This window comes from Lontra canadensis, unplaced genomic scaffold (assembly GCF_010015895.1).
Source record: "Lontra canadensis isolate GAN:19392208 unplaced genomic scaffold, GSC_riverotter_1.0 scaffold9, whole genome shotgun sequence".
Lineage (NCBI taxonomy): Eukaryota > Metazoa > Chordata > Mammalia > Carnivora > Mustelidae > Lontra > Lontra canadensis.
The window spans coordinates 31,717,615-31,743,222 of NW_022631003.1; the positions used below are offsets into that span (position 1 = coordinate 31,717,615).

The 25,608-nt window shown below is 43.6% G+C and overlaps 1 protein-coding gene across 1 annotated transcript in view; it reads left to right on the forward strand.

Annotated features, from left to right (window-relative positions):
* The window catches only part of ITPR2 (inositol 1,4,5-trisphosphate receptor type 2), a 483,190-nt gene extending 457,983 nt beyond the window's left edge, over positions 1-25,207 (forward strand). Inside the window, exons 56-57 of the mRNA XM_032855215.1 lie at positions 21,883-22,044; positions 22,753-25,207. Of these exons, the coding sequence (XP_032711106.1) occupies positions 21,883-22,044; positions 22,753-22,839 (249 nt within the window). The 3' untranslated portion in view covers positions 22,840-25,207. The remainder of the gene's footprint in view (positions 1-21,882; positions 22,045-22,752) is intronic.
* Positions 25,208-25,608: the final 401 nt, after the last annotated feature.

Consider the following 25,608-nt stretch of genomic DNA (forward strand, 5'->3'; position numbering starts at 1 on the left):
GAACTAGTCCAACCTCCCAGTCCAGCTCAGGAATCCCTCTCCTAAGGGGAGATCAGAGAACGAAAGTGACTCACCCAAGATCAGATGCCAGGACTCCCTATCTTTTGCCCTCCCTATTATGCATTCTTCATGCGTACAAGGAGCGATGAGGGAGGGTGAGGTGCTGAGCAGGATACAAAGGAAGGTAAACTGTCGATGAGGTGGGTTGGCTACATACTGGTTGGCCTTTGATATTACACTAAGAGACTAAACAGTTTAGATTTGATCAGTTAGGAAGTGGTGGTGTTTGGGCAGAAGAGCAGCCCATGGTGATGGTTTTGTTGTTTTGTGGGTGGTTTTTGTTTTTGTTTGTTTGTTTTTTTAATATTGACTTATTTGAGAGAGAGAGAGCACAAGCAGGATGGGCAGAAGGAGAGGGACAGAGAGAATCACAGACTCCCCACTGAGGGTAGAACGCAATGTATGGCTCGATCTCACGACCCTGAGATCCTGACCTGAACCAAAACCAAGATTCCCAATGTTTAACCCACAGAGCCATCCAGGCGCCCCCGTGATGATGGTTCCAAGGACCGTGGCAGCACTATGGTAGAGGAAAAGGGTATGATAGGAGAGACGTGATAGGAAACAACTGTAAGTAATCAGTGACTAACCAGAAGGAGCAGGTCGGGGAGTGATGATGGTAAAAGTCTATCCACGTTCTCGCCTGTGTCCATCCATCATCCCCAGATATCTGAGAGCTTGCTGGGCTGAGTGTGCCAGGCAATAAGTGGGAAGAAATCCGAGTGGTCTTTATGTTCAGGGGACAGCAGGGAGACCAGAAAAGACACATTTTCTAAAATGTCAGGTTGGCTTTTCGGTGTCAGGAGCACTCTGTGAATCATTTTCTTTTCGATAAAGAAGACATCCTTGTGAGCCCTGGGTTTGCTCTTCAGCCCAGGCTGGAGATAAACTGCCAGTGACCAGCTCTGGGGGAGTCCGTGCAGGGCTATGGACGAACTAGGCCATCTGGTGACGTGTGGCTGCAAGCAATGGCAGCCTCTTTAAAGGAGGTGTAGCCCTTTGACCCCAGCTGGCAGCCTGGGAATGCCGTGCCCTCCAGCCCCTGCTTCGGGGCACGTCAGAAACATCTCATCGCCTTGCTCTAGCTCCAGCTGCCCTAAGTGTGTTTGCTCCAGTGGAATTCTATGCAGTCAGGCAGTGATAACGTGACTCAGGTAAGGAGCGCGGGAGACACTGGATTAAAAGCAGGATTTGGCCAGTAGAACGTTTATACTGCACATCGCATCTGCTACTTTCGTCCTATAAAATTTGACTTTGCAATAAGATGGTTGTCAGTACAAATAAGATTTTTCTAAATTAGCTGCCTAACCTGATAGAACACATCAAAATAATCTCTCCCTCGCTTTTTACAGTAGGCCTGTCTTTGGAATGTTGCATATAAATGTATTTTGTATTGAAAATTGAATCATGCTTCAAATGCATCGGGGGAAATTGTTACTTAAAGAAATCCTGTGGTTATTCCTTGAGGAAAGAAGCCTTTTGAAATGAGTAGTAAATAATGTATGGTGGGTTCTTTTATATATCACATTAGCCTAAAGGCACGTGTATCTTAAGTTAAAATAATTAGATAAACTTTTTCCAGAAGTAGTTGGTCATTGTGCAGGATCTAAATCAATACAATTGACATTACGTAAGAGTATTGTCACATCATTCCCCACATTTTTCAGCAAATTAAAGAAGAGTTATGAAGCAATGGGGTGGGGGGGAGGCAGATTACTCTGAAGAAAAAAATGTGGGGAAATTATGTTAAATCTTATGTGATACATAAACCATGACCAGGGATGTAAACCAAAGCCAAATACCTTAAGTAATGTTGAATAGATGTTGCTATAATTCCAATAGTTAGCGTCATTCCCAACCCAACCCAACACAATGAAATGTGAGGCTATTGATAACATTATTTTAAATTCTAAACAAGTACCCCAGATTCCAAAAAATGATTAAACTTTGGGGTAAACAACTATAATATCTTTTAGAAAAATATTCATGACTGGCACATAAGGATGTAATCAAATTACACTAAAATCTTAATAGAAAGAAAAATATATATTCACATCTGCCTGGTGACATTTATAGGATGTAACAGAACATCTCTTGGAGAGCTAAGGATAAATTGGAGTTCAAGAGGACCTTGGAAGTCTTGGCTACTAACACTGGCAAAACCATCAATTTTCCATTCCTGGTGATAAATTTTACATCCAAATAAATCTTGTTTGTTAGGCCATTAAAAAGCCTGTGAGCTCCAAATTTAAGTAGGCACACATTCCCTGGTGGTGAATTGAAGCCACAAACTGGGCCCAAGTGCAGACATCTCCTGTAATCTAATTTTCAAGCACAAAGTTATGGCGAAGCCAAAAATGGCTTCAAGGGCAGGTCTTCCTTAACACGATTCATAGCACACCCGTGTGCTTTGGGGCCAGGCAAAACTAAAGGTCAACATCATTTCTCCAAAACAGTAGGCCCTGAAGTGAGGGGACAAAGAGGCCAGAACAGGAAAGGGAAGAGAGAAACTTGATGTACGGAGGTCGTTCTCTGCGTCCCGTTGGGTAAGATAAATAAAAGTGAGGAAGTAAAAGAGGATTAATAGTGTATTTAGTAAAATATGGAAGGACTAAAACACCCTGGGGCGGCGGGGAGCGGGGGAGGAAGCCTCATAACTTTCTCTTAGAGCAACTGTCCAGATACACAGATGGGGTCAGCTCTGGCTGTGTGGGCCTAGGAAGCCTGACCACAGGCTGCTCTTGCAAAGGAAGTAAGGCAAAAATAGAATTTTCCCATTCTGGGGTGGTGTGCCAGTGATTTTCAGACAGTCAATTTTGAAAAGCCGTGGTGACTTGAGAAATTGACGTTTTAGAAAGTGGGTATGTGGAGGCCAACGTTGTGTTTGAGGACATGGAACAGATGAATGGGCTCCTTATTCCCATGAGGTCACTAAGCAGTGATGGGGGAGGAGTGCAGGGAAAGCCCTCTCAGACTCCCAGATAGCAGCAGGCCTGGGGAAATTGAAAAGGTCACATTGGGGTGACTCCTTGTTCTTGTCTATTGACTTCCGGGATTTCATGGTCCACGAGGCCAGTTACAGGTGACTCCTTTCACTCTCTGGGTCCCCTTTGCCCCAAGCCGTATGTCCCCACATGCTATGCCCACAGCCCCCTGTCCTAACTCCCATTCCATTCTCCTCCCCCAGAAGCGTATCATAAATTCAGCTCTCTTTTTCCCCACAAGGAAAAGGCATTGCACTACTTCCTCTACATCTTTTTATCAAGTCCTGACAGAAATCCTGACAGATAAGCGTTGTTATCCACATTGTCCGAGAAAGAAACTTAAATAATAATCTCTGATCACAGACCTGATGAGAGGCAAAGCTGGGATTCAGACAAATACTGAGCTGCCTCCAAAACCCTTCCCTCTTAAATCACAGCTCGCTTTCCTCATTCCCTGCCCATCTAAGCAGCCTCTCACTTGGAAATCTCTGGAAACGACTGTCCAGAGTGGTTTCACCTCGGTTGGCATTAACATCGAGTACAGACCCTCCCAGCACAGCACAGGCCACTTCCCCCCTTCCCTGAATATCCCCCACCTCTGGACCTTTGTAAAAAGTTGCAGCGTCCAGGGCAGAACACTTTTCTTGCTCTGTATTCTCCATTTTGACCCCTGCATTTATTCTGCCATCATTTATTGAAAGCCTACAATGTGCCAGACACTGTTCTAGGCTCAGAGAACACGGGGATAGATCCCTGCCCTCCTGGAGCCCATGCTCTATCATTGGGAACAGACAAATAACTGTTTCAGGTCGGGCATGTCAGGAAATGAGGAAGAAGAACAAAGCAAGGTAAAGGAATAAACAGGGACAGGGGTCTGTTACATTGGACTGTTAAGGACAGCCTCTCTGGGGAGTTACTTAGAGCAGAAACCTCAAGGGAGGAAGTGAGCAAGCCATGGAAAGATTTAGAACTAGCAAGAGCCAGTGTCTGATGGGAATGGGCTGGACATGAGGAAGGACCATCAGGACAGCCCACACGGCTGGATCTAGTAAAGAAGACAAATGGAGGGGCGCCTGGGTGGCTCAGGGGGTTAAGCCGCTGCCTTCGGCTCAGGTCATGATCTCAGGGTCCTGGGATCGAGTCCCGCATCGGGCTCTCTGCTCAGCAGGGAGCCTGCTTCCCTTCCTCTCTCTCTGCCTGCCTCTCTGCCTACTTGTGATCTCTCTCTGTCAAATAAATAAATAAAATCTTAAAAAAAAAAAAAAGAAGAAGACAAATGGAGAGCAAGGATGTGGGAGGGGGGAGAGGGATAGACTGGATCATGCCAGGGCCCTCTGGGCTAGGAAAGGAGCTTAGATTTTATGCTAGGGAAATTTATTCTAACAAAATATATCATTGCTTTCACTTTTGGGTGCAATGTCCATTATTTGTAGTACACAAAATTCACTCCTGGCAAGAAAATGGACAGAACATACTAGAGTAGACAGTTCAGTCCACAGAACGTTCACGGGCTGGTAGATTTTAAATAGTTCCTGGCCCCAATGGCAGGATGAGTAGTGGGTAAAAGAGAACTTATTTAAGATTGCAGCCCAACAGCATCCTTTACAATTTATTCTTCCATAAACACACCCTGCACCAATCCTGCCTTGTGTGGTTGTATCTGTATAGAGAGCTGTACATCTCTGGGTATGCTCTGTTTTCTGTAGCTCTCTTTAAAAAAGTACAGTGGAATAGTGACTGTTTATAGGTTTCAGAGCAGCAGTGATTAGCGAGAGCAGATGTGCATCTAGCCCAGTTACCTGGACTGCTTGTCCTATAGCATCTTCATGTTTGCAGAGCTGATGCCCCTTCTAACACCTACCTACTCGCTTTTAGGCCCGGCTAGGAGTACCCCAGTTCAGCTCCGGCACTACCTGCTGAGAGCTAGCGTGGATTCCTTAAGTTAGCAGGTGTCATCCCCAGTGAGACTGCCCTGAATTCAGATGCCAACCACACTTTGGGGGTTCCCAGGCCCCCTGCATTTCTGACAGACTGGATATAAATTCAGGGATTCCCACGACCCCTTCAGGCTCAGTGATTCACTAGACCGACTCCCGAAACTCAGGGAAGCACTATACGCATAATTGCAGTGTTATTATAAAGGATTCAAACCAGGAGGGCCAGCCAAATGGAGAGATGGATGAGACGAGGTCTTGGGGGCAATGAGGGACACAGAGCTTCCAGGCCATCTCCTCACAGAATCCAGGCGTGCCACTCTCCCCGCATATCAGTGTGTTTACCGACCAGGAAATTCCACCGAACCTCAGTGTTTAGGGTTTTTATTAGGTGTTTATTACCTAAACCTGAATTGTTGAATCATGGGCAACATGATTGAACTCAATGTTCAGCCTCCCTCCCCTGCCCAGAGGTGAGCTGAACTAAAAATCCCAACCCTTTAATCATGCATGCTTGGTCTTTCCAGTGACTCTCGCCCATCCTGAAGCTGGTCAGGTGTGATCCAAGGGGCTGGTGAAGGATAAAGACATTTCTATCATTTGGGAAACTCCGAGGACTTAGAGTCTCCCGCTACGGACCAGGGACAAAGACCAGCCTGAGTCTTTATTGTACAATAGTGCCCCAGCCAGGGAGGCGGAGGGGTCTGGGAGCCTTGAATCAGCAGCTGGGGGGCAGTGGAGGAAGAAGCAAGCTGGAGGAGAAATACAAGACTTAGAAGAGCTTGTGTCGCTATGGGAGCTGTGAACGTTTATATATATATGGTTTCAGCTCTCAAGATGTGTACCATCTAACTGAGGAGTCAAGATATATTCTTATTGCAGGAAGCCATTGAAAAGTCAGTCAATGTGCGCTGTAAAATGTCTCAGGGCAGGATCTGAGTCTTCATCAGCACCGAGCCCCTGCGTACAACAGGCAGTCATAACCCACCATTACATTATCTCATCTGACCGGCTCCATCATGTGTCAGAAACAAGTTCCGCATGTACCAATCACTCTAGTATTTCTTTGAATTTTTTTATCTTCTCTCAGATTGATATTCTATAAAAGCAAATAATCAGGGAAGTGCTTCAGAAATGGAAAAATGGATAAAAAAACGTAAAACCCAAATAGCCACCTTTTAAAAAATGGAGGAATATATTGGTGAAATGCCCCAAAACTAGGAAGGCAGCAGCTACCATGGGATCAACAATTGCTTCCATGTTGCCTTTGTGCAAGCCTGCTTCATGGCTCATGGCTGCGATTCCTGTTCACCAAAACTCTGTGCCTTTGGTGACTCGGCATTTCATAATTATGATTAGCCAGGAGCCAGCACTCCGGAAGAACCACCATCCTCTGAAGTTACTGTATATTTGACTCTTCTTGTGGCCTCACTTGTGTTCTAGCAGCCCATATCTCTGCTTCATCATTTGCAAGCCCTCTTGTTCACCCTACCTGAAATGACCTCACTTCTTGTCACCATGTAACAGCTGCTTGGCAGAGTTACAGGTCATCACCTATGGCTGATCTTGCTCACCCTGTTCAGTACTACATGGCCCAGCAACCCAGCTAGTCAGCTGTTGGCGCATTGAAGACCATGGTGGAATTCTTTTTTCTGCTGGGCGCCATTCCGTAGGTGGTCCAAATCCTGGAGCCAGCTAGGCAGTGGTCACGGCTATACTCTGCAAGGCTATCATCTGGCTGGCAGTTCAGTCCCATTTTGACATCCCACCCATGTGCCCCGCTCCCAGAAGAGCATATTGGTTTGGACTCAATTCAGATTTTTTTTTTTAAGTCAGTGTCCCTCAATCCACACGATGTCCTATTGGAAGAATCTAGTGAAGGAATTGTGGCTTTTTGTCGCTAATTGAAGAAGTTTGGCCTGAATGTAAGATTTCTTTGGTGCAACCTGGCCCATCATCTTTGTCCAGCTTTAAGTTTATTGTTAGATCTGTGTTGTGCTGACCCAAAGAACCACTCCAGATCTTTCTCCTGACCACTCCCCAGTTCTTTGATGATGGACTTCAATTTAGAGCCTGGTAAAGAGGCCAGTGTTGATAAAGGCCAAGGGAAAAAATTTGGGCTTTCCAGAAGAAGGAAATTTCCAGAAATTTCCAAAATTTCCACAAATTTTATCATTAGAATCAAGGAGAAGTCTTGGAGAGTGTTAGAGTATATCCATTTTATAAGAGAGGTGGGAAATAATGAAATGAGCATGGCAAATATGGACTACTCCCATGAGAAATATGTCAGAACCCGTATTTATGGGCAATTTACAAATGACCAAAATACTTATGACTTCCTAGTTGATAGTATCTCAAAACGGTCCTCTCAGCCATTTACATACGTAAATGAAATTTTCTATCTACAGAGACCACTCAGGTACTGTAATGGAATTCTGTCACTCTCCTGAAGCATTGGTCCGGATACCGTAAGTGATAAGCCCAGGTTTTAATGGAACCTAGAGAGACTGTAGTTTTGACTATAAGAATTAAGGTTATGCCCCTATCTCTGCATTATTTTTTTAAAGATTTTATTTATTTGTTAGAGAGAGAGAGAGAGAGAGCATGCAAGCAGAGGGAGTGACCGGCAGAGGGAGAAGCAGGCTCCCTGCTGAGGAAGAAGCCCAGTGTGGGACTTGATCTCACTGGGATTATGACCTGAGCCGAAGGTAGATGCTTAACCAACTGAGCCACCCAGGCTCCCTCTGCATTATTTTTAATAGCATTCTTTTCATGCTCAGATGTGTCCCTGTTTAGCCAAAAAATTGTGTGATTATTACATCAGTATGTAAGATGAGTACAGGTAAGGATTTTCATTAAGGTTCATCCAATGATTAGTGGTGTTAAGGTATCATTGGTTAGGTTTTATTTTTTATTTTTTTTTTAAAGATTTTATTTATTTATTTGAAAGCGAGACAGTGAGAGAGAGCATGAGCGAGGAGAAGGTCAGAGGGAGAAGAGACTCCCCATGGAGCTGGGAGCCCGATGTGGGACTCGATCCCGGAACTCCGGGATCATGACCTGAGCTGAAGGCAGTCGTCCAACCATCTGAGCCACCCAGGCGTCCCATCATTGGTTAGGTTTTAAAATATCTGGGGTGGTTGCTACCAACTTCAGGTCGGAATCCCCCGGTGATCAGAATCACCCAGAGTGCTATTAAAACACAGATCACTGAGCCCCAACCTTAGAGTTTCTGATTCTGGAGTTCTGGGGTAAGGCCTAGGAACTCACATTCCTATCCATTGCCCAGTTGGTGCTAATGCTGCTAGCCCAGAGGAGACACAGTTTGAGGACCACCAGCTCTTTTCCTCTGTTTGGGTAAAGACAAAGGGGAAGACTTCAAGGTAGCCCATAAGTTAAAAGAAACATTTGAGGAAATGTCTTCATATAAGGGACTAGTGAAAGAATACCAGCTGCCTAGCTGGCCAGCTACAAACTCATTATAATCGGATTACAGTGGTTAAAGCTCTGTGGGGACAAGAGCAACACAGCAGACTCAGCACTGAGCTGTGCTGGGTGATTTTGACATTTAGTGACCATTCCTTAGCATGTTCTCAAGGAAAAAAGAACACTCATTATTATCATTATTATTATTGTTATGATTATCCCAAAGGAGGAATTTTAGTATTTTAGAAGATTTACCCATTTATATGTGTTCCGTAGACACATGTGAGGAAAAAAGGCAGTGAAATTCAAATGGTAGTAGATGCAGTTACTACAACAGATTTTTTTTTTTTTTAAGATTTATTTATTGGGGCACCTGGGTGGCTCAGTGGGTTAAAGCCTCTGCCTTCGGCTCAGGTCATGATCTCAGGGTCCTGGAATCGAGTCCCGAATCAGGCTCTCTGCTCATCGGGGAGCCTGCTTCCCCTCTCTCTCTGCCTGCCTCTCTGCCTACTTGTGATCTCTGCCAAATAAATAAATAAAATCTTTAAAAAATAATAAAAGATTTATTTATTTATTTGAGAGAGAGAGAAAGAGAGAGCGCGCGCGCCTGGTTGTGCACATGAGGGGAATGGGCAGAGACAAAGAGACAGAATCTTGAGCAGACTCCCCAGTGAGTGCAGAGCCTGATGTGGGGCCCAGCCCCACAACCCTGAGAGCATGACCAGAGCCAAAATCAAGAGTCAGATGCTTAACCAACTAAGTCACCCAGGTGCCCCACTACAACAAATTTTAATTGCACTTGTTATTGCCTTTGATTCTGGTGTTAAAAATTTGGGGAAATGTTTTTTTCTCTAGTTATAGCATTTTCTGTAGAGATAATCTGTAAGGACTATGTAGACATTCTTAGAGACTCTGTATAGAAAATTATAGACATATCTTCTCTGAACTCCACATATAAATCTATTATTATTAATTCTCCTAATAAAAATAGAGATGAATATGATTATTACATTTGAGAGAAATATCAGGAGAGTCCTGTCAAAATATCTGATAGGACCTACAGAAAAGCTGTTTTGATTTGCCTTTTAAAAGGAAATATACCAACTTGTAGATTAACTGAGACATGCAGTGAGCTAAAGTATTATTTTTATGACTAAAGCACAAAATGGAACCTATTTGAAGCTCAACATGGTTTGAAAATCCAAAACACTCTCCAGATTGCTTCTAGAAGATGAGTGCATGAAGATATCCAGACAGACTCTTTTTTATAAAGTTTGGACAGACCTCTCTGTAAGAGTCTAGGCCCCGAAATGCTCGGATGTATCTTTCTCTAGGCCGCTGTGAGTTTGCTGCCACAATGACCTATCCATCATTTTCCCAATCATATTTGAAATACAAACATACTTTTTGTTTTTGTTGTTGACATTTTTTTATTTTATAAACAGGATGATCTTGACGTAAATATGCTTTTCATCATCATAATCCAGGAGAGTGGTATCCAAAGTACATAAGTAAATATAAATAAAAAGATTCAGAAAAGAGATTATTAAACCATGAATCCAGTAAACTAAAAATAAATTCAGATCATGGTACATTCTAAGGTCAAGAGACTTTAAGTTTTTAATTTTAATTCCAATATAGTTAACATATAGCATTCTATTAATTTCAGGTGTACAATATAGTAATTCAACAATTCTGTACATTACTCCTTGCTCATCATGATAATTATACTCTTTTTTTTTTTTTGGATGCTTAAACTTTATTTTATTTTTTCAGTGTTCCAAATTCATTGTTTATGCTTCACATCCAGTACTCTGTAACAGAAGATGTGTCTTGGGGCACCTGGGTGGCCCAGAGTGGCCCAGACAGTTAAGTGTCTGACTCTTGGTTTTTACTCAAATTATGATCTCATGGGTCATGAGATTGAGCCCTTAGTTGGTCTCCATGCTTGGTGGAGAGTCTGCCTGAAGAATCTCCCCCTCTACCTCTCCCCCACTCGCAAGTATACACTCTCTCTCTCTCTCTTTCTCAAATAAATAAATTTTTGGAAGGAAGGGAGGGAGAAAAGGAAGGAAGGGAGGGAGGAAGGAGAGAAAGGAAAAGAAGGGAGGGAGGGAAGGAGGGAGTGAAGGAGGGAGTGTCTTTGTTGTATTAGGAGATTTCTACCATCATCCTGGTTCTGCCATGATCTTTCAGTATGTGACTTTGGGTCAGTAGTTTAAACTATCTTTAAGGATCTCCTCATCTCTATTAGTAAAGGAAATTCTCCAGTGTGTTTGTTAATGTGTAACACCCAGTCCTGTTTTCCATTGTGTAAATCCCCCCACCGGGGCTGATTTTAGGCTACCAGCATGGGGTTACTGAATGCAGATGTTGAAACACAATGGCACGACCCAGTTCTCTTCTCTGGGGGAACAGCCATGTGGTTCTGGCCTAATAAATCATTTAGAGGCTGAATTATCCAGTCTGTTTGCTCACATTAATCATGCTAATGAGATATTTTGATCTCTGAATATAATCTTATCCTACAAGAAATAGTGCTGTCAAGTATCCATTCTCAAACACTCATTACTGACTTCAAAGCCCCCTTGGCTGACATTATTTTGGTAGCCTACTCCTACCACTCTTGCCAAAGCCGCCATCAGTGCCCACCCAGAGACAGTGGTCTCCCAGTAAGAGTCTCTACCATGTCCATTCTCCATGCAGCAGCCAGAATGTCCCGTTTTACTTTATTTGTGTGTGTGTGTGCATACGTATGTGTATGTATTTTTGCTGTAAACCAGGAATTACCAATCATCTGTTGGAAGCCAGAACCCTCCTATAGCTCCCTCTGTATACAGGGCTGTCCATAACTCATGCCTGTTAATGTCTGGTTCTTTACCTCCTCCAACGCCCCATCTTTCAGGTAGTACCTCACTCCAGTCTTCTTTCTGTCCTTCAAATACATCAGCATCGTTTTCAGCATTGGGACATTCGCATTATTTCCCCTGCCTGAAACTCTGTCCCTCCATTTCTGTGCAAAGTTATCTCCTTCTTGTCAGTCAGACATCACTCCCCAATAGCCACCTTCATGGCCTACCCAGTCTGCAATAACACCCTCTTCCCTTAAGATAATTTTCAAGCCATCATTTTCTTCATAGTGCTTACCCTTATCTGAAATTATTTCATTTATGTTTATTTATTGCCACCTCCACCCCCTTTCGTTATTCACCTTCCATTAGAATATTAAGCTCCAAAACAGCAAGGACTCTTTCTGAGCTGTTTACTGTTTTAGCCAGTACCTGGAAGAGTCTTTGCTACTTAGTGGGTGCTCATTAAGTATATGGTGAAGAAAAAGAGAAAGAAGGATTTTGGTTTTGGATTAGTAAAGAACAAACAAAAAGAAAAGTAGTTTATCCTAATAATTTAATCTTATATTCTAATAATTTATCTTATTGAAAAAATAGGTTGCCCAGCTTACCAATGTTCATTACTACCATAGGCAACAACTAATCAGCTATCCATTTTACCAATAACACGTGGCAGGTACCCATGTCATGCAGGTTCTATCAAATGGAAGGCAGAAGAAGAAATCAGAAATGGATGCTCAAAAGTTTATAAACTTTGAAATTTGTCCTCTGTGTAATTTTTGACCCCATTATTAACTAATGATATCATAAAGGTTATCCAAATGGGACAGGAAGAAGTAAAACTATCACTATTTGCAGATGATGTGATATTATATGTAGAAAATCCTGAAGACTCCACCAAAATAAAAACCTGTGAGAGCCAATCAACAAGTCCGAAAAAGTTTTGGGATACAAAATCAGTACATAAAATTCTGTTGTGTTTCTATACACTAATAATGAACTATCAGAAAGAAAAATTTTTTTAAAATGTCATTTACAATTGCATCAAAAAGTATAAAACACCTACAAATAAATTTAACCAAGGATATGAAATATTTATATAATGAAAACTACAAGACATTAATGAAATAAATGGACAAAATCACAAATAAATGAAAAGATACTCCATGCCCACATATTAGAATGAATATTGTTAAAATATCCATCTTGCCCAAAGCAATCTAGAGATTCAGTGCAGTCCCTATCAATATTCCAATGGCGTTTTTCCAAGAAATAGAACAAATAATCTTAAAATTGTTATGGAACCACAGAGAAATCTCAAGTAGCCAAAGCAATCTTGAGAAAAAAGAACAAGGCTGGAGGCATCATGCTCCCTGACATCAAGCAATAGGGATCTAAGGGAATGCTGGTGCAGGTCCTTTGACTCCTTGCTCACTCACATCTGCCTAGACACAAGCCGCCTGCTCACTGCATCATCAAGACCCATGACTGGGTTCCAGTCCCTGGGTCTTGGACCACCGTGGTTCTCAGAATGAGCTGGCCAATGGCTCAAAGGAACCCAGAGTGCTGGACTCCATCCCCCTCTCTCTGGTTGCTGCTCCAGGTTGGCTCTATGCCCTATCCCTCATAGCCCCCTGACTGCCCCACTTCCCAGGCACGCTATAGCCAGAGACTTCTGCCCCTTAGTGTTCCTGGTTCTTGACCAGCAATCCTATGAGTTATTGCCAGCATCCCTAAGCTACTGTTGGGCCCAGACCCTCTTGGCCTCCCAGTCAAGGATCACCCTCTTTCTCACAGTGGTCTGCCCCTGGGTGCCTGGTCAGCTGGGAGCTGATCAGAACCCTGCTGTTGGCAGATGTAGCTGACATGTTGTGTAGACACCTGGTATTAGCTGTGTCAGGGGTGAGAAGACTTGGGCCAAGAGAACCCACACGTAGTTTTGCTTTTGTGTGTAGCCACTTACTTGCCTCTCATCTGGGAGGGCAGGAAGCTCCTAAGAGGGAGGCTGGGAAGTAGTTCAGGACAAGCAACCGGAATAGGAAACAAGGTGGGTTTTCAGGGGCCATAGTTTCTGCTCACAGTCCAGCCTGCTGTCCGTGGTGGAAGCTGCCACCAGCCACCGTGGGCACAAAGCTAAGCTGAAGGGTCTTCATCACATCTGTACCAGCAGCACCTGTTTCTCAGGTCACTATGCAGAGCCCTCCTAGCCAACACGAGCGCGTTTTCAGGTTACCTGGTGTGGGCAGGCTTCGGAGAGCCCAGTTCTCAATGTCCTAGACAGCCAAGGCCTACCAGCTGGCAGGCAGCCCCCCCTCCACAGGGAGTCTCTGGTCGGCCTTGTGCCTAAGTGCCTCAGCCCATGGCAGGAGGCCGCAGCCCACCTTACCAGCTACCGTCACCACTTCCTGGCTCCCCCTGCAGTTTGGGAATGTCAGAGGGTAGGAATCTTGACATGTGAGTCTCCGAGAAACTCCAGAGCCTAACCCTCTAAGACAGTTTTGCAAAAGTTTGTTCCACTGTTTTGACCCACTTCTCACCTGAGGAAGACCACGCTCACTTGCTTCACTCTGGCTCGCTAAGCTGAGGAAGCCACGGAGAGGGGGGCCTCTGTGCGTCCACCTCTGCCAACACTCGAGCCTTAGGGCTGTGGGGCAATGAACATCCCTGTCCTGCTGCGTACCACACATGGGCCATGGGTCATGCCCGCTCCCACCTTGGCTGTGCTGCAGAGGAAAGAGGGGGTTGTGGGATTGAACGAGCTTCCAGTCTCTCTGATTGGTCGCCTTTTGATTCCAAACCCGCGGGCCCGCTAAGATAAAGAGCTTTGTTACATTGTTTCATAACCATACACCACTCTTACATGGGACCTATTTCTCTCTCTCTGCCTTCTGGAGCAATGACTACTTCCTGTCAGGCTTCCAGGCTAGCAGCCCCCTTCCCATCCACTTGCGGGAGGCGGTGCCGTGGAGGGGGGCCAGATAGGAGCGGAGCAGGGACACCAGCGGTCATTGTCACTGAACATTGGGTTAGGTGCCTTCCAGAGCTAAAAAGTAGGGGCCCCAACCTCTATACCTCTCGCGTCAGCAGTCCAAGGATACTTTGTGTTTGTGTAGTGATTTGTAATGTTCAAACCAGTTTCGCCTACATAATGCAGACTTGATCTCTGAGCATTTAGATTTTTAAAATATTTCAAGGTCTGACAATGCCACTCTAAAGGGATTTTGTTGCTTTACAAAAATCATTTGATACAGATTTGCTTTGGATAACTACCACATTTCAAAATTGTTCAAACCACACAAATTTGGTGCTCTACTGCATTTGTGGGAACCCACCAGTTGCAGAAGAAAGATACAGGAAGATATGAATACAGAATAAACAGAGAGATACAGAAGGAATATACAGTTAATAAGGCTGGCAAAGGAATCTTCCAGTTCTGTAACATGTCATTTTTTTTTTAAACACATAGAATGAGTTACCGAGTTTTTCATTTATTTGTCAATCCCAGAATAGTGTTTTAATTTCAAAGGACACAGCTAGATCCTTTCTCTCCCCTCCAGTCCCTAAAGTTTGTCAGACAAGTGTATATTTTCCAGCTCATCCTTCCCTCCTCATGAATGAACCCAGGGTCTGCATCTGAACCCCCATGAGAACCAGCCTATTTGTTTCCCACATTAGCAATACTTGTCAGATGCGGGTGTGATGTTTAAGGCAACAAGGCTAGACACCCAGATGCCAGTGTTATGGGTGTCCCTTAAGTTTTTGAGATCATGCCTAACCTGCCATTGAGGTCACCATATTGGTGAGACGGTGGGAAGACCCTATGTCTCTACTCCATTGAGCAGAGACTGGGTTGGGATACATGAAGCATTCCCCCCCCTAGCCAAAGTGATTCCTTTCACTTCACAAAGAATCCTTGTTCCAGGTTATTTGTGTGGGTCTGAAGTTCCCAGAAAGGAGCAATGGTGCTTCCCCTCAGGGACCTTCCAGTAAGTAGGTAGTATTTGCATTGCTAGTGTTCCTTCAGAGAGCAATTTCTGCTGATGTCTTCAGACCGGAAGGCAAAGAGGAATGCAGCGGGTCATACTGAGGCTTTGGGGAAATGGTTATACTTGTCAACCTAGGAGGGTTTGTAAATGATTTCAGATTGGAAAATGCAGTATAAACAGAAGGCTTAGAAGAGAGATGGTAACCAAGACCTTAGCAAAAATGGTCTTGCGGCAGCACATTCTAAGCATAGTCAGGGAGAGTGGAAACAGAGGTGAAGGTCTATATTAAATGGTTTATTGGCATTCCATGACAATACAATACATGGTATGTTCAGTGTGTAGCCCCATTAACAATACTTTAGAGCACTCTGCAAAATAGCCATGAATGTCAGGTGTTGATACATTTTCATCAGTGTCTGCATATGGATCTGAGAGACTGCCTAGAGGCTTCGTGTTTCTTGTTTTCAATAAGTAAGCCTCTAGCATGCCCCAGAAGTAACCAAGGGGGCTCAAATTATTATATTCTCACTGTGGTCTGCTTTCCTTGGCAAGTTCAAAAGCTAAGCAATGACCCCTCCATTAGTTGTGGAGAAGTAGTCCAGTGCAGTGAAAGGAGCACAAGATTTCCAGTTGCACAGGGTGGAGGCCAAGGGCTGGCCCAGCCACTTACACCACCTGTGTGACCTTGGGCAAGAAACAAACCCTTTTCCTGCCTCAGTGTCCTCATCTACAAAATGGGGATGGTAATAGTCTCCACCTTGTGGAATTGTTGTGGACTTTTGCCAGAGCATGACTAAAGTGCCTAACACTTGCTAAGCAGCCAACAGCTGGGATCAATTACTATGATGAAGAATACAGACCTTGTTTCCTCTTTAGCTTACAGACAACTTTTAATGGGTACCTAGTAGAGCCTTCACCAAAGCTTGGCTCATCCATCCCATTACTACTACTACTACCACTACTACTACTACTACTACTACTACTACTACTTCCTCTTTTTCTTCTTCTTTTTCATTATGTTCAGTTAGCCAACATATAGTGCATCATTAGTTTTTGGTGTAGTGGTCAGATAAAGGGCTGGTATCTGAGATCTATTAAGAACTTATCAAACTCAGCATTCACAGAACAAATAATCCAGTCACGAAATGGGCAGAAGACATGAACAGACACTTCTCCAAACATACAAGTGGCTAACAGACATACAAGTATCTAGCAGACACATGAGAAACTGTGCAATGTCATTAGCCACCAGGAAAATACATTACATTACTTCTTAATCTCGCTCTGATGTGGGGAGAAATCCTTATAATCCTATGTTCTTGAGCCCATGGCCAGTGACGCATCATCAGGGATAGTTTCCATAAAAACTGTTCCATTATGTAATATGGATGAACTTGTCCAGAGGTGGAAATCAAGTGCAGGGACATCTGCCACTGTACTTAAGACCTCCAGGAAATCTAAACTTTCTAGGTTTCAGGCTGGGCATTTGTAACAGGCTGAGCTTGGCTTATGTGGTTTCAAGGGTCACGTCTAGCCTCAACACTGTTTCTGTTGGCTCCCTTGGGGAGCTCGAGGCTTGTCTCAACAATTTGATTTGTGGAGCTTGCCTTGAATTCGTGGCTCACAGAAGGATGAGCTGGAGGAGACACAGAGACCACCTGGGTTCACATTCTGGTCTTACAAATGAGGAAACCGGGACTCAGAGAGCCAGGCTCCTCCATTCCCTTAAATCATGTAGCTAGTTTTCGGTTGCTCTAAAACCAGAACCCAGGAGTTCTGACCCCTAGGTCCATGATCTTTCCATCAGACCACATTGTCTCTTTGGCACAAATGAGGTATCATGCTGAAGAATTACACATGAAAACAGCACAGCTAACCTTGAGGGACAACTGACCCCCTAACCATTTTATTGAATAACTGCAAAAGTAAATAAGTCAAATTGATCTGACTATTGAACGTACTATTTGAAAGATTTTTTTTTCATTTCAGGTCATCTAGAAAGATACATTATTTTTAGAATCTAGGAATAGCTAGAGGGTGACAGCACGCTCTGGGAGTCCTTTCTCAGAACCATAACTGGTTTATCTCTGAGCTTTGCATTTTAGAACCTTCGAGAAGCTCTGAATTTCCACTCATCAAGTTACTAGGTTCTTACACTGTAACCTCAGAGCCTAACAGTTAATCTTGAACTTCTCTGAGTTTATGCTACCCTGTGGTCCGATATTTTCATTCCTGGTGGAAGAAGGAAATGATTTCATATTGACTAACAGAAGTCGACATGGGAAACTGCTAGTCATGTGCGTGACCATAAGATGTACATAGCCTGTATGAGTAACTGGGAAGTAACGGATCAAATCAATCTGCTTTGTTAGATGGCAGTCACCCTACACATCAATAGGGTAAGGAAGTGGTGTCCTGTTCTGTACGTCCATCTTGCAGTTCTGGTTTGGACAAAAATCCAAGGTCTCACCTGCTCAGTTTGAGCCTTCCATGGAAGCCACTCCTTTGTGACATAAGAGCAGAAAGATAAACCTTGGGGTATTTAATTGGGGGCCACTTTTGATGAAAAGTATATGCAGCATTTTTTCTGAGCACACTATTGCATTTGAGTTAATTTTGGTGAAAAATAAAAACGTACTTCCTGCACTCATTTGAAGAAACATCAGTTGTGACCATTATTTTTAAAAGACTGGCTTTACTTATAAGAAAGGGGACAGAGAGCAATTTAGGTGTGTTTTTTTTCCCCCCATTTTAGTGAGAGATGTAAAACATTCATGTCAAGTTCCTTAAAAATTAAGGAAAGAATCTACAGAACACTCAATACTGAAAAGAAGTCTTAATTACACATGGTATGTAGGTTTCAGATTATGGTCTGTTGATGTAGAGGGGAAGGCCAGAATAAAACAAAAGCACAAATGTGGGAGAGAAGAGACTGAAACAGGCAAACAGGCAGAAACAGAGAAAGATAAAAGTGACAAAAGAAAGAAAGGTGAGGGAAACCAAAACGGGATTAGAAACAAGAACAGCTTTGGGGGACTACGAGAAAGGACCGTAGAGCCCACAAGCCCAGGCTCGTCCTTACTTTCACCAGCCTTTGGCAGAAGTCTTACCCTACACCTAGTCTGGAACTATGCTGGGGTTTGCTGGCTATTGTTCTACCAGTGCCCAGCACAGATGTGGTAAACCCAGAAAGAAAGAGTAAATGAACAGATGAACACAGGGACAAGTGAAGGGTGAGCATGTAGGTAGAGTCCCGACCCTGGGACACCTATGATAAGATCTCTTCAAATTTGGTTTCACAGAGTCTTACCCATGTTCTCTTTGAAGTAGTGATGTTGTTGGCTAAACATCAGAGCGGTGGTTTCCTTCTGTTTCTTTTGGAGACTTTCCGAAAGTTAATGATCTCACCATCCTGACACTGGGTATCACCATGTCCATTAGCACCTGCTTACTCCAGACCAAGATGTCGGAAGCTCTCCAAGCCTTCTGGTCCAACAGCGCCCCCCTAGAATCCCTATCCTGGTACAAACCAGCTCTCCTGCCCCAGAATACTGCCTTCCTAGCTCTCCCAAAACCATCCCTAGTCATTCAGCCCACTTGCTGGCAGCTGCCTATTTCCCTAGCCCTTCCAAACTGAGGGCCCTGCTGACTGGGTTGCTCTGCACTAGGACTCATCACATCTTCACCCGCACGTGAAAATGCCATTTTCAACCCTTTCCCATCACTTCCCCTCTGATACCTCCTGCTCACTCCTGTACATTCCAGCACAGATTTTTGTCCTTGGCCACCCACAGCCTCCTTATCCACCCCAACCACTGATGTCCTTCAGGAAGACCTCAGGGACTTTGTGCACAATTCACCCAAAGATTAGCCCCTGCAAATTCAGTGATTTTTTTTTTAATTGTAAAGACACATTACATAAAATTTGCCATTTTTAAGTGTACCATTGTTCAGGATTAAATACAGTCACATTACCATTACTACAACCCGTTCCAGAGATTGCGTCTTCCCTAATGGAAACTCCACACCCACTAAATACTACCTCTCCCAATTCCCTGATACTTTAGCAGATTGAAGGCACTCTCGCCCTAAAATCTTCACTTCCTGAAGTTGTTCTACCTTCAGAATCTTCGATTTTCTCATTCCACTTTCTGTCCATAGTCTTCCGTCTTGCCTTGCAAGAGACCTTGATGCAGACGGGTCTGGGTTGGGGTACCAGCTAAACCACGTGCTAGCCTCAGTCTCTTCATTTGTAAAGCTCCAACCATCGATAACACTGTGAAGAATACAGATACTAGACAGATAAGAGAACTGAGTCAAGTGAGCTGTTGAAAGGATTAAGTGCTTGTAGAGCTGGGAGCCCAGGTTGGTTCTCCATCCCGCCTGCCAGGCCACGTGTTAGCGTGTTAGCGTCCCGCACTCCAGCCAGCACTCTGTGGACAGCCCTAGCTTCCCCACACTGTGTCTTTCTGATACCATCCTTCGTCAGTCCAGCTCTCTGCCTCACCTGCACATTAACCTGGCTATTGGGAAATCATGGTTTTTGCGGGCGTTATGACAAGGCATGGTTTCCCACTTTGCTGGGCCACCCATCCTACCCTAGAAGTGTTTCATGGATCCTTAATTGGCTTCCTCCTCCCACTCGTTCCAACAGCTCTTCCAGATCTTTCCCCTTCCAGTCCATCTCCCAACCCTGCCACTACTCCAGCAGTTAACATGTATCCCTTTCATCTGCGTAGACCAGAGCTCCGAAACTGCAATGCATGTAGGAATCATGAACTTCGCCAAAAACATTCTGGTTTGAAAAGAGGGAATGGGATTGAAATCTGCAGTTTTAACAAGCAACCCCTGAGGATTTTGATATATACAGTGCACAGTCCACTTTTCATAGAACGCTATCCTAAGCCACAAGCCCCTTGGAGCAGATACCTTATCTGATTTTCACCTCTAAATACCAGGCCAAAGATGCAGAAGGGGAGATTGAATGAATGAATTTGGCTGTCACTCTGCACTTCAAATTAAGTTACCATCCTCCTTTGAAATACTAATTAGCCACAGCTCTTTAAGTGCAGTTTCAAATTCTTTAATATGTTTCCTCTTTAATTCTTTATCTGCCCTTTTTATTGCGTTGGGGGTAGGGAACCATAAAGAACTTGTTGTTTTCTGAGCGGTGACAGTAACTACAGGACACCAGCAACAGCCCCATGGCTGGACAAGATTGAGAAAGAAGGACAGAGATAGGTCCGACCTCAGGGGAGGAAAGTAAGTACTCATGGGCCCTCATTCTAGTGACTGGCCAGGCAGAAGTCATAGCAACCACCACAGTCAGTGGGATTCTCTGAAGTGGGAGGAATTTTTTTTTTTTTTTTAGGATGTTATTTATTTATTTGACAGAGAGAGACAATAAGAGACGGAACACAAGCAGGGGGAGAGGGAGAGGAGAAGCAGGCTTCCCACCAAGCTGGGAGTCGGATGTGGGGCTCAATCCCAGGACCCTGGGATCATGACCCAAGCCAAAGTCAGCCACTTAACGACGACTGAGCCACCCAGGTGCCCCTGAAGTGGGAGATATCTTAAGCGGGGAGATCACGCTAGAAATGTTGGGAAAAGGTGACCTAGAGAAATAGGGAGGTAAATAGCTATGCAGGCTGACATCCCCAGTCGGTAATGGAAAGGTTCACCTGGCTTCCAATCCTAGCTTTGCCATTCCCTTGCTTGTCAAGTGGGTGTTTAAACTGTTGGGGTGGCCCATTATCTCATCTGTAAAATGGGGGCAATATGATTTACCTTGTAAGCTCTTTTGAGGATTGAAATTTCACTGTAAGTAATGCAGGGTGCTTCTATGATGTTAAGCAATCAGAGTTTTCAAGAGAACCAGGCATCAGGTGAGCTCCTTGTTTCTCCAACAATGGAGGGCTACACACACACACACACACACACACACACACACCCCTACACCCAGTCTGCCTAGAAAAACAGAAGTGGTATCAACTATTGCCCTCTGGGGAAGTCTAACTCTGAAACCTCATCCTCACTGTAATAAAATGTTTCCAAAGGGAGCAGACAGAGTAACCTAGGGCCATGCCCTCCCACTTCCCTCTTGCCTGAGCGGAGTTCAGAGCCCGTCTTGGGGAAGTGGGTGGTGAACTAGTTTGGCATGGGTGGCCGGAACTGAAACATTTCTTTTACCACCCTCCTATTCTGCTGCCCCTTTCTTTTCTGGAGAGAGGGGGTGGGGGTAGGGGAGAAAGAGCTCATGCCTCTACTGTACACACACATACTTGGATCTGTTCTCCGTAGCCTCCAGACCCGACCTCCTCATTCACCAGGATTCACTGGATCCCCTTTGAGTTCAGCGTGCTCTGCTGAATGATGCACCCAGGACCTACCTGGGAGCCCACAGGAAGTTTGTCCCGATATTTAAAATCTTCCTCCAGCTCATGAAAACCAAAGCCTAACCTGCCCTTCATTCCCACCCACAGACCACCCCAGGGCCTGGCCAGAAAGAGTCCCTTTGCTTTGAGTACTAAGAAACTTTGATTTAAACATTAATACTAATGAGCCCCTATGACCCCTCTTTACAGAACTCCAGGCTCCCTTCCAATACTTATTCCCTTGCTCTTGAACATGTATTTGCTTCTAGGAGAAGAATTTAGACTGGTTTCCTCGGATGCGAGCCATGTCCCTCGTTAGCAATGAAGGTGATGGTGAGCAAAATGAGATTCGGAACCTGCAGGAGAAGTTGGAATCCACCATGAGCTTGGTCAAACAGCTGTCGGCACAGCTGGCAGAGCTCAAAGAGCAGGTCAGTGTGCTCGGGGAGCTGGAGCTGCCGCTGGGTGGGGTGAGTCATGGGAGACATGAGGCTCCTGGGAGCAGGACTGTTATTCACAGAGAGCTGTAAAGTCCAGTAGGGACCCCCAACACTGTGCTGTGAGAACCACATCTCTGCAGGTCACTAGTGTGACTCTTCTCCACCTATGGGAGTGGGGGGATGGGGGGAGAAGGCACAAAGCACAAAATACAAGGGCCTCTTTGCACTTTTTGATAGAAAATTATATTTTCTGCCATCCTAGCAATTACTAAACTCATCGGGAAGGCAGATCGTCATCCGGACCTGTCATTTCAATGCTATAATCAACCCCTTCATCATGTGAAATTATTAGCAGTAGTAAAAATACTATCAAAAGTAGCTGTGATAACTATTCAAATGACTACCATGATGGTGATGATTATCTGACAAGTCAGAGCTGCTTGAAAAGAACCATGGTTCCTGTTTTTAAACCACAGAGAGGGATTTGCCTTTTCTCTCTCTCTCTCTCTCTCTCTCGGTGGAAATTCACTTAAAAAAAAAATCCACCCGCCTTTTTTTTTTTTTTTTTTTTGTAACTATATTCTGGAGGATGCCAGACAGACTGTAGGTGCTTGGGAAATATTAACCCCACATTGCGTAGCCCACTAGCACTGGAAAAAGTGAGAAAATGAGCTCAACACACCCTCTCTTTCCCTCCAGATGACAGAACAAAGGAAGAATAAGCAGAGACTGGGCTTTCTCGGATCAAACACACCCCATGTGAACCATCACATGCCATCACACTGAGACCATGGTGGGGGAAGCCGTGACTAGCCTTTCATCAGTGTCCTGCCTGATCACTGAATAAAGAACTGAGACGGAGGGGAGTGAACAGTGCCTATTGTTGAAAGTTAAAAACAACCAAGTGCCAAGATGTTGAGTGGTTTAGCTCTGAGAACAATTTATAACTGTGTTTTCATGGTTGAGAAGACCAAACTTAAAAGCTAGAAAGCACACATCACGCATTCTTAATGTAACGTGAAGTAGCTTGCTTGGAAATGGGAGGAGGGGTAGGGGGAGGCAGGGTGCGCGGGGGTGTGGCTGGGACAGACGACCTTAGGCTAAATCAGTAAGAGTCAGTTTTGTCTTAAATGCTGACAGCGACCTTCGTCGCGGTGGGTTGGGATTTATTTCTCTTAATTACGGCAAATAGGTTAGCGATACAGGAATTCATACGGGGGCTAAGTTTTCCTAAGGAAAATAACAGTAGAGATTAAAAATGAGAGTTGCAAAGAAAAATGTTAATGCTTCCAAACTGTAGCTGTCACAGGGCAATTTTCTTATTTATAACGTGCAACACAATGGATTTCCAGCTCTTTGGAGCTCATGCCCCTCACACTGACAGCATAACTGGAATGTGATTGCTTTCTCCTGGGTGCTGAGGGGCTCTGTCACTGCGGAGCACAAAAGGGGATTTTCAGATAACCCGTTCAAAACATGTTTTAAGTCATGTAGAGGGGAAGATTTTAAAAGATTTGGGGAAGAAAAAGCTGGCGGTAAGCCCCCGGGGAGAATTTTTGTGTGTGTGTGAACATATGTATGCTATTAAAATGTATTGAGAATAATAAATGGAAATGCTTAAAGGTAACAGGGAATATTGAGAAACTTACGATAGTCACATTGCCTTTTATAAATATGAAGTAAAAGCTATTTGATTCATGTTTGCTATGCTTAAGGAACTGAGTGGTTTTATTTATGCTATCTGTGTAGTTAGGGGTGAAAAAATCCAAGAAATTTATTGAATACTCAAGAAAATGCGGCATTTCAATTGTGGATTTTAAACTGTATTGGTAAGAGCTTTTCAGAATGTAGAGAGATAATCATCTCTTCCTCAAATTGTTTTTATGTTAAATTATACAACCAGGATTTGTGGAGGGGGAAAAAAACCTGCCGTGCTCATAATATTCATAGACACTAAACATTTAGGATGTTAAAGCAAATATGTGTAATGGAAGAATGGATGCTTGGTAAGGGGACAAGGCTCCTGACCCCAAAGTCTGGGAGATGCTTTGCAAATTGACCTCTGGCCCCTGTCTCCCAAGGAACAATTACGTCCAGAGTCTTAAAACTCTCACGTTATTACTGGCAAAGTTTAAGGTCTGGGTAGGGTTTTGTATGACCATTTTTAAAGTTTTTTGGATTGCTGTCATTTAGTTTAAAACTATTGGCTCTTAAAATTCTTGAGTCATGATCTGAGTAGATTAAAAATGGATTCCTGAACCAATCCTTCCACAATGTTGAAATGTAGACTTGGAATGAATGTGTGGAAACCCAGAACAACAGTTACTTAACTGACTCTACTAGTACCTCCCACCTCCTACCCCTCTACTCCTATACTTCCCCCACATTAAGAATTCTTTCTGTGACACTGTAGTATTTTTCCTTACCAGTTGCGGAAGAGCCATGATCCCGAAATACTAAGAAATTGAGATATATATCTGACTGCAGCATAAAACTTTGAACCTAATAGGCGTTCAACAAACGTATGAGAAATTTCACTGTGGTTCAGTGACCCTTAATTCTTTATTAAAACTTTGAACGATACCACATACTTGATTTTTTTTAAATGGCTTCAGCAAACCAAAGTCAACCAAGGCAGTCATTGTTTTAATCCAAGACCATCGTTGTTATAACAGTATTAGATTAAAGTAGACTTTAAAGTATTTTAATTAAACAGAGAGTTTGCAGATGGGGAGAAGAAAAGGAAATTGTTAAAGACTGACCCTATTCCAGGGTAGGAAACCATCTCTGTTTTAACATGAAACAAGATATTTTTGATGTCTGAACATTAAGAGAAGAGATTAATTTGTCCAGAGGAGAGCAGCCTGCTTTTCACTTGATGGACTATCTATTCTTTCCTGGGACCATGCGGGTTCTTTTTTATAGCGAATAAGCCATTGGGTATATAACTGCTATCAACAAATGACCTAACCTCTCCACCCATTGTCAGGCGCAGCTCACCATTTTACAGCATATTTTCTCGAATGGGAAGTACCCGAATGAGATTGCAACTGACCTGACTCTTACTTGTTCAAAACGGAAATATTTCTCAGTTGTGTTTTTCTTTCCTGCCTAGATACTTAGAGATTACAGAGCAAAATAAAACAAAACAAAAAAGCAAACAAAAAAGGCACTCTCCAGGCTCTTAAAGTCATGATGTCACAAGAAGATAATGATGGGGAAATTTGACACTTGATATAAGTTCATACTTGTTATGTATATGTTTGGTAATGCAACTGGAATATTGGACCTAGGCAAGTGTTGGTTAACAGTTTTATATTTATATAGTGATATTAAAATGAGTACAGTAATCTTTGATTTTGATGTTAAGGGAAATGTCTTACTCCTTAGTTATTAAAATGCATCAGTTATTAAAAGCATCAGTTTCTGCTGCATATAATTTTTAATTGCAAAAAGATTTTATTCCCCTGCATGCTACATTCTGAGGCCCAAGAGTTTAAAGAAGTATGTTTCCTAATTTATAATATCATTTGAGATGAGAAAGTTTTTGTATCA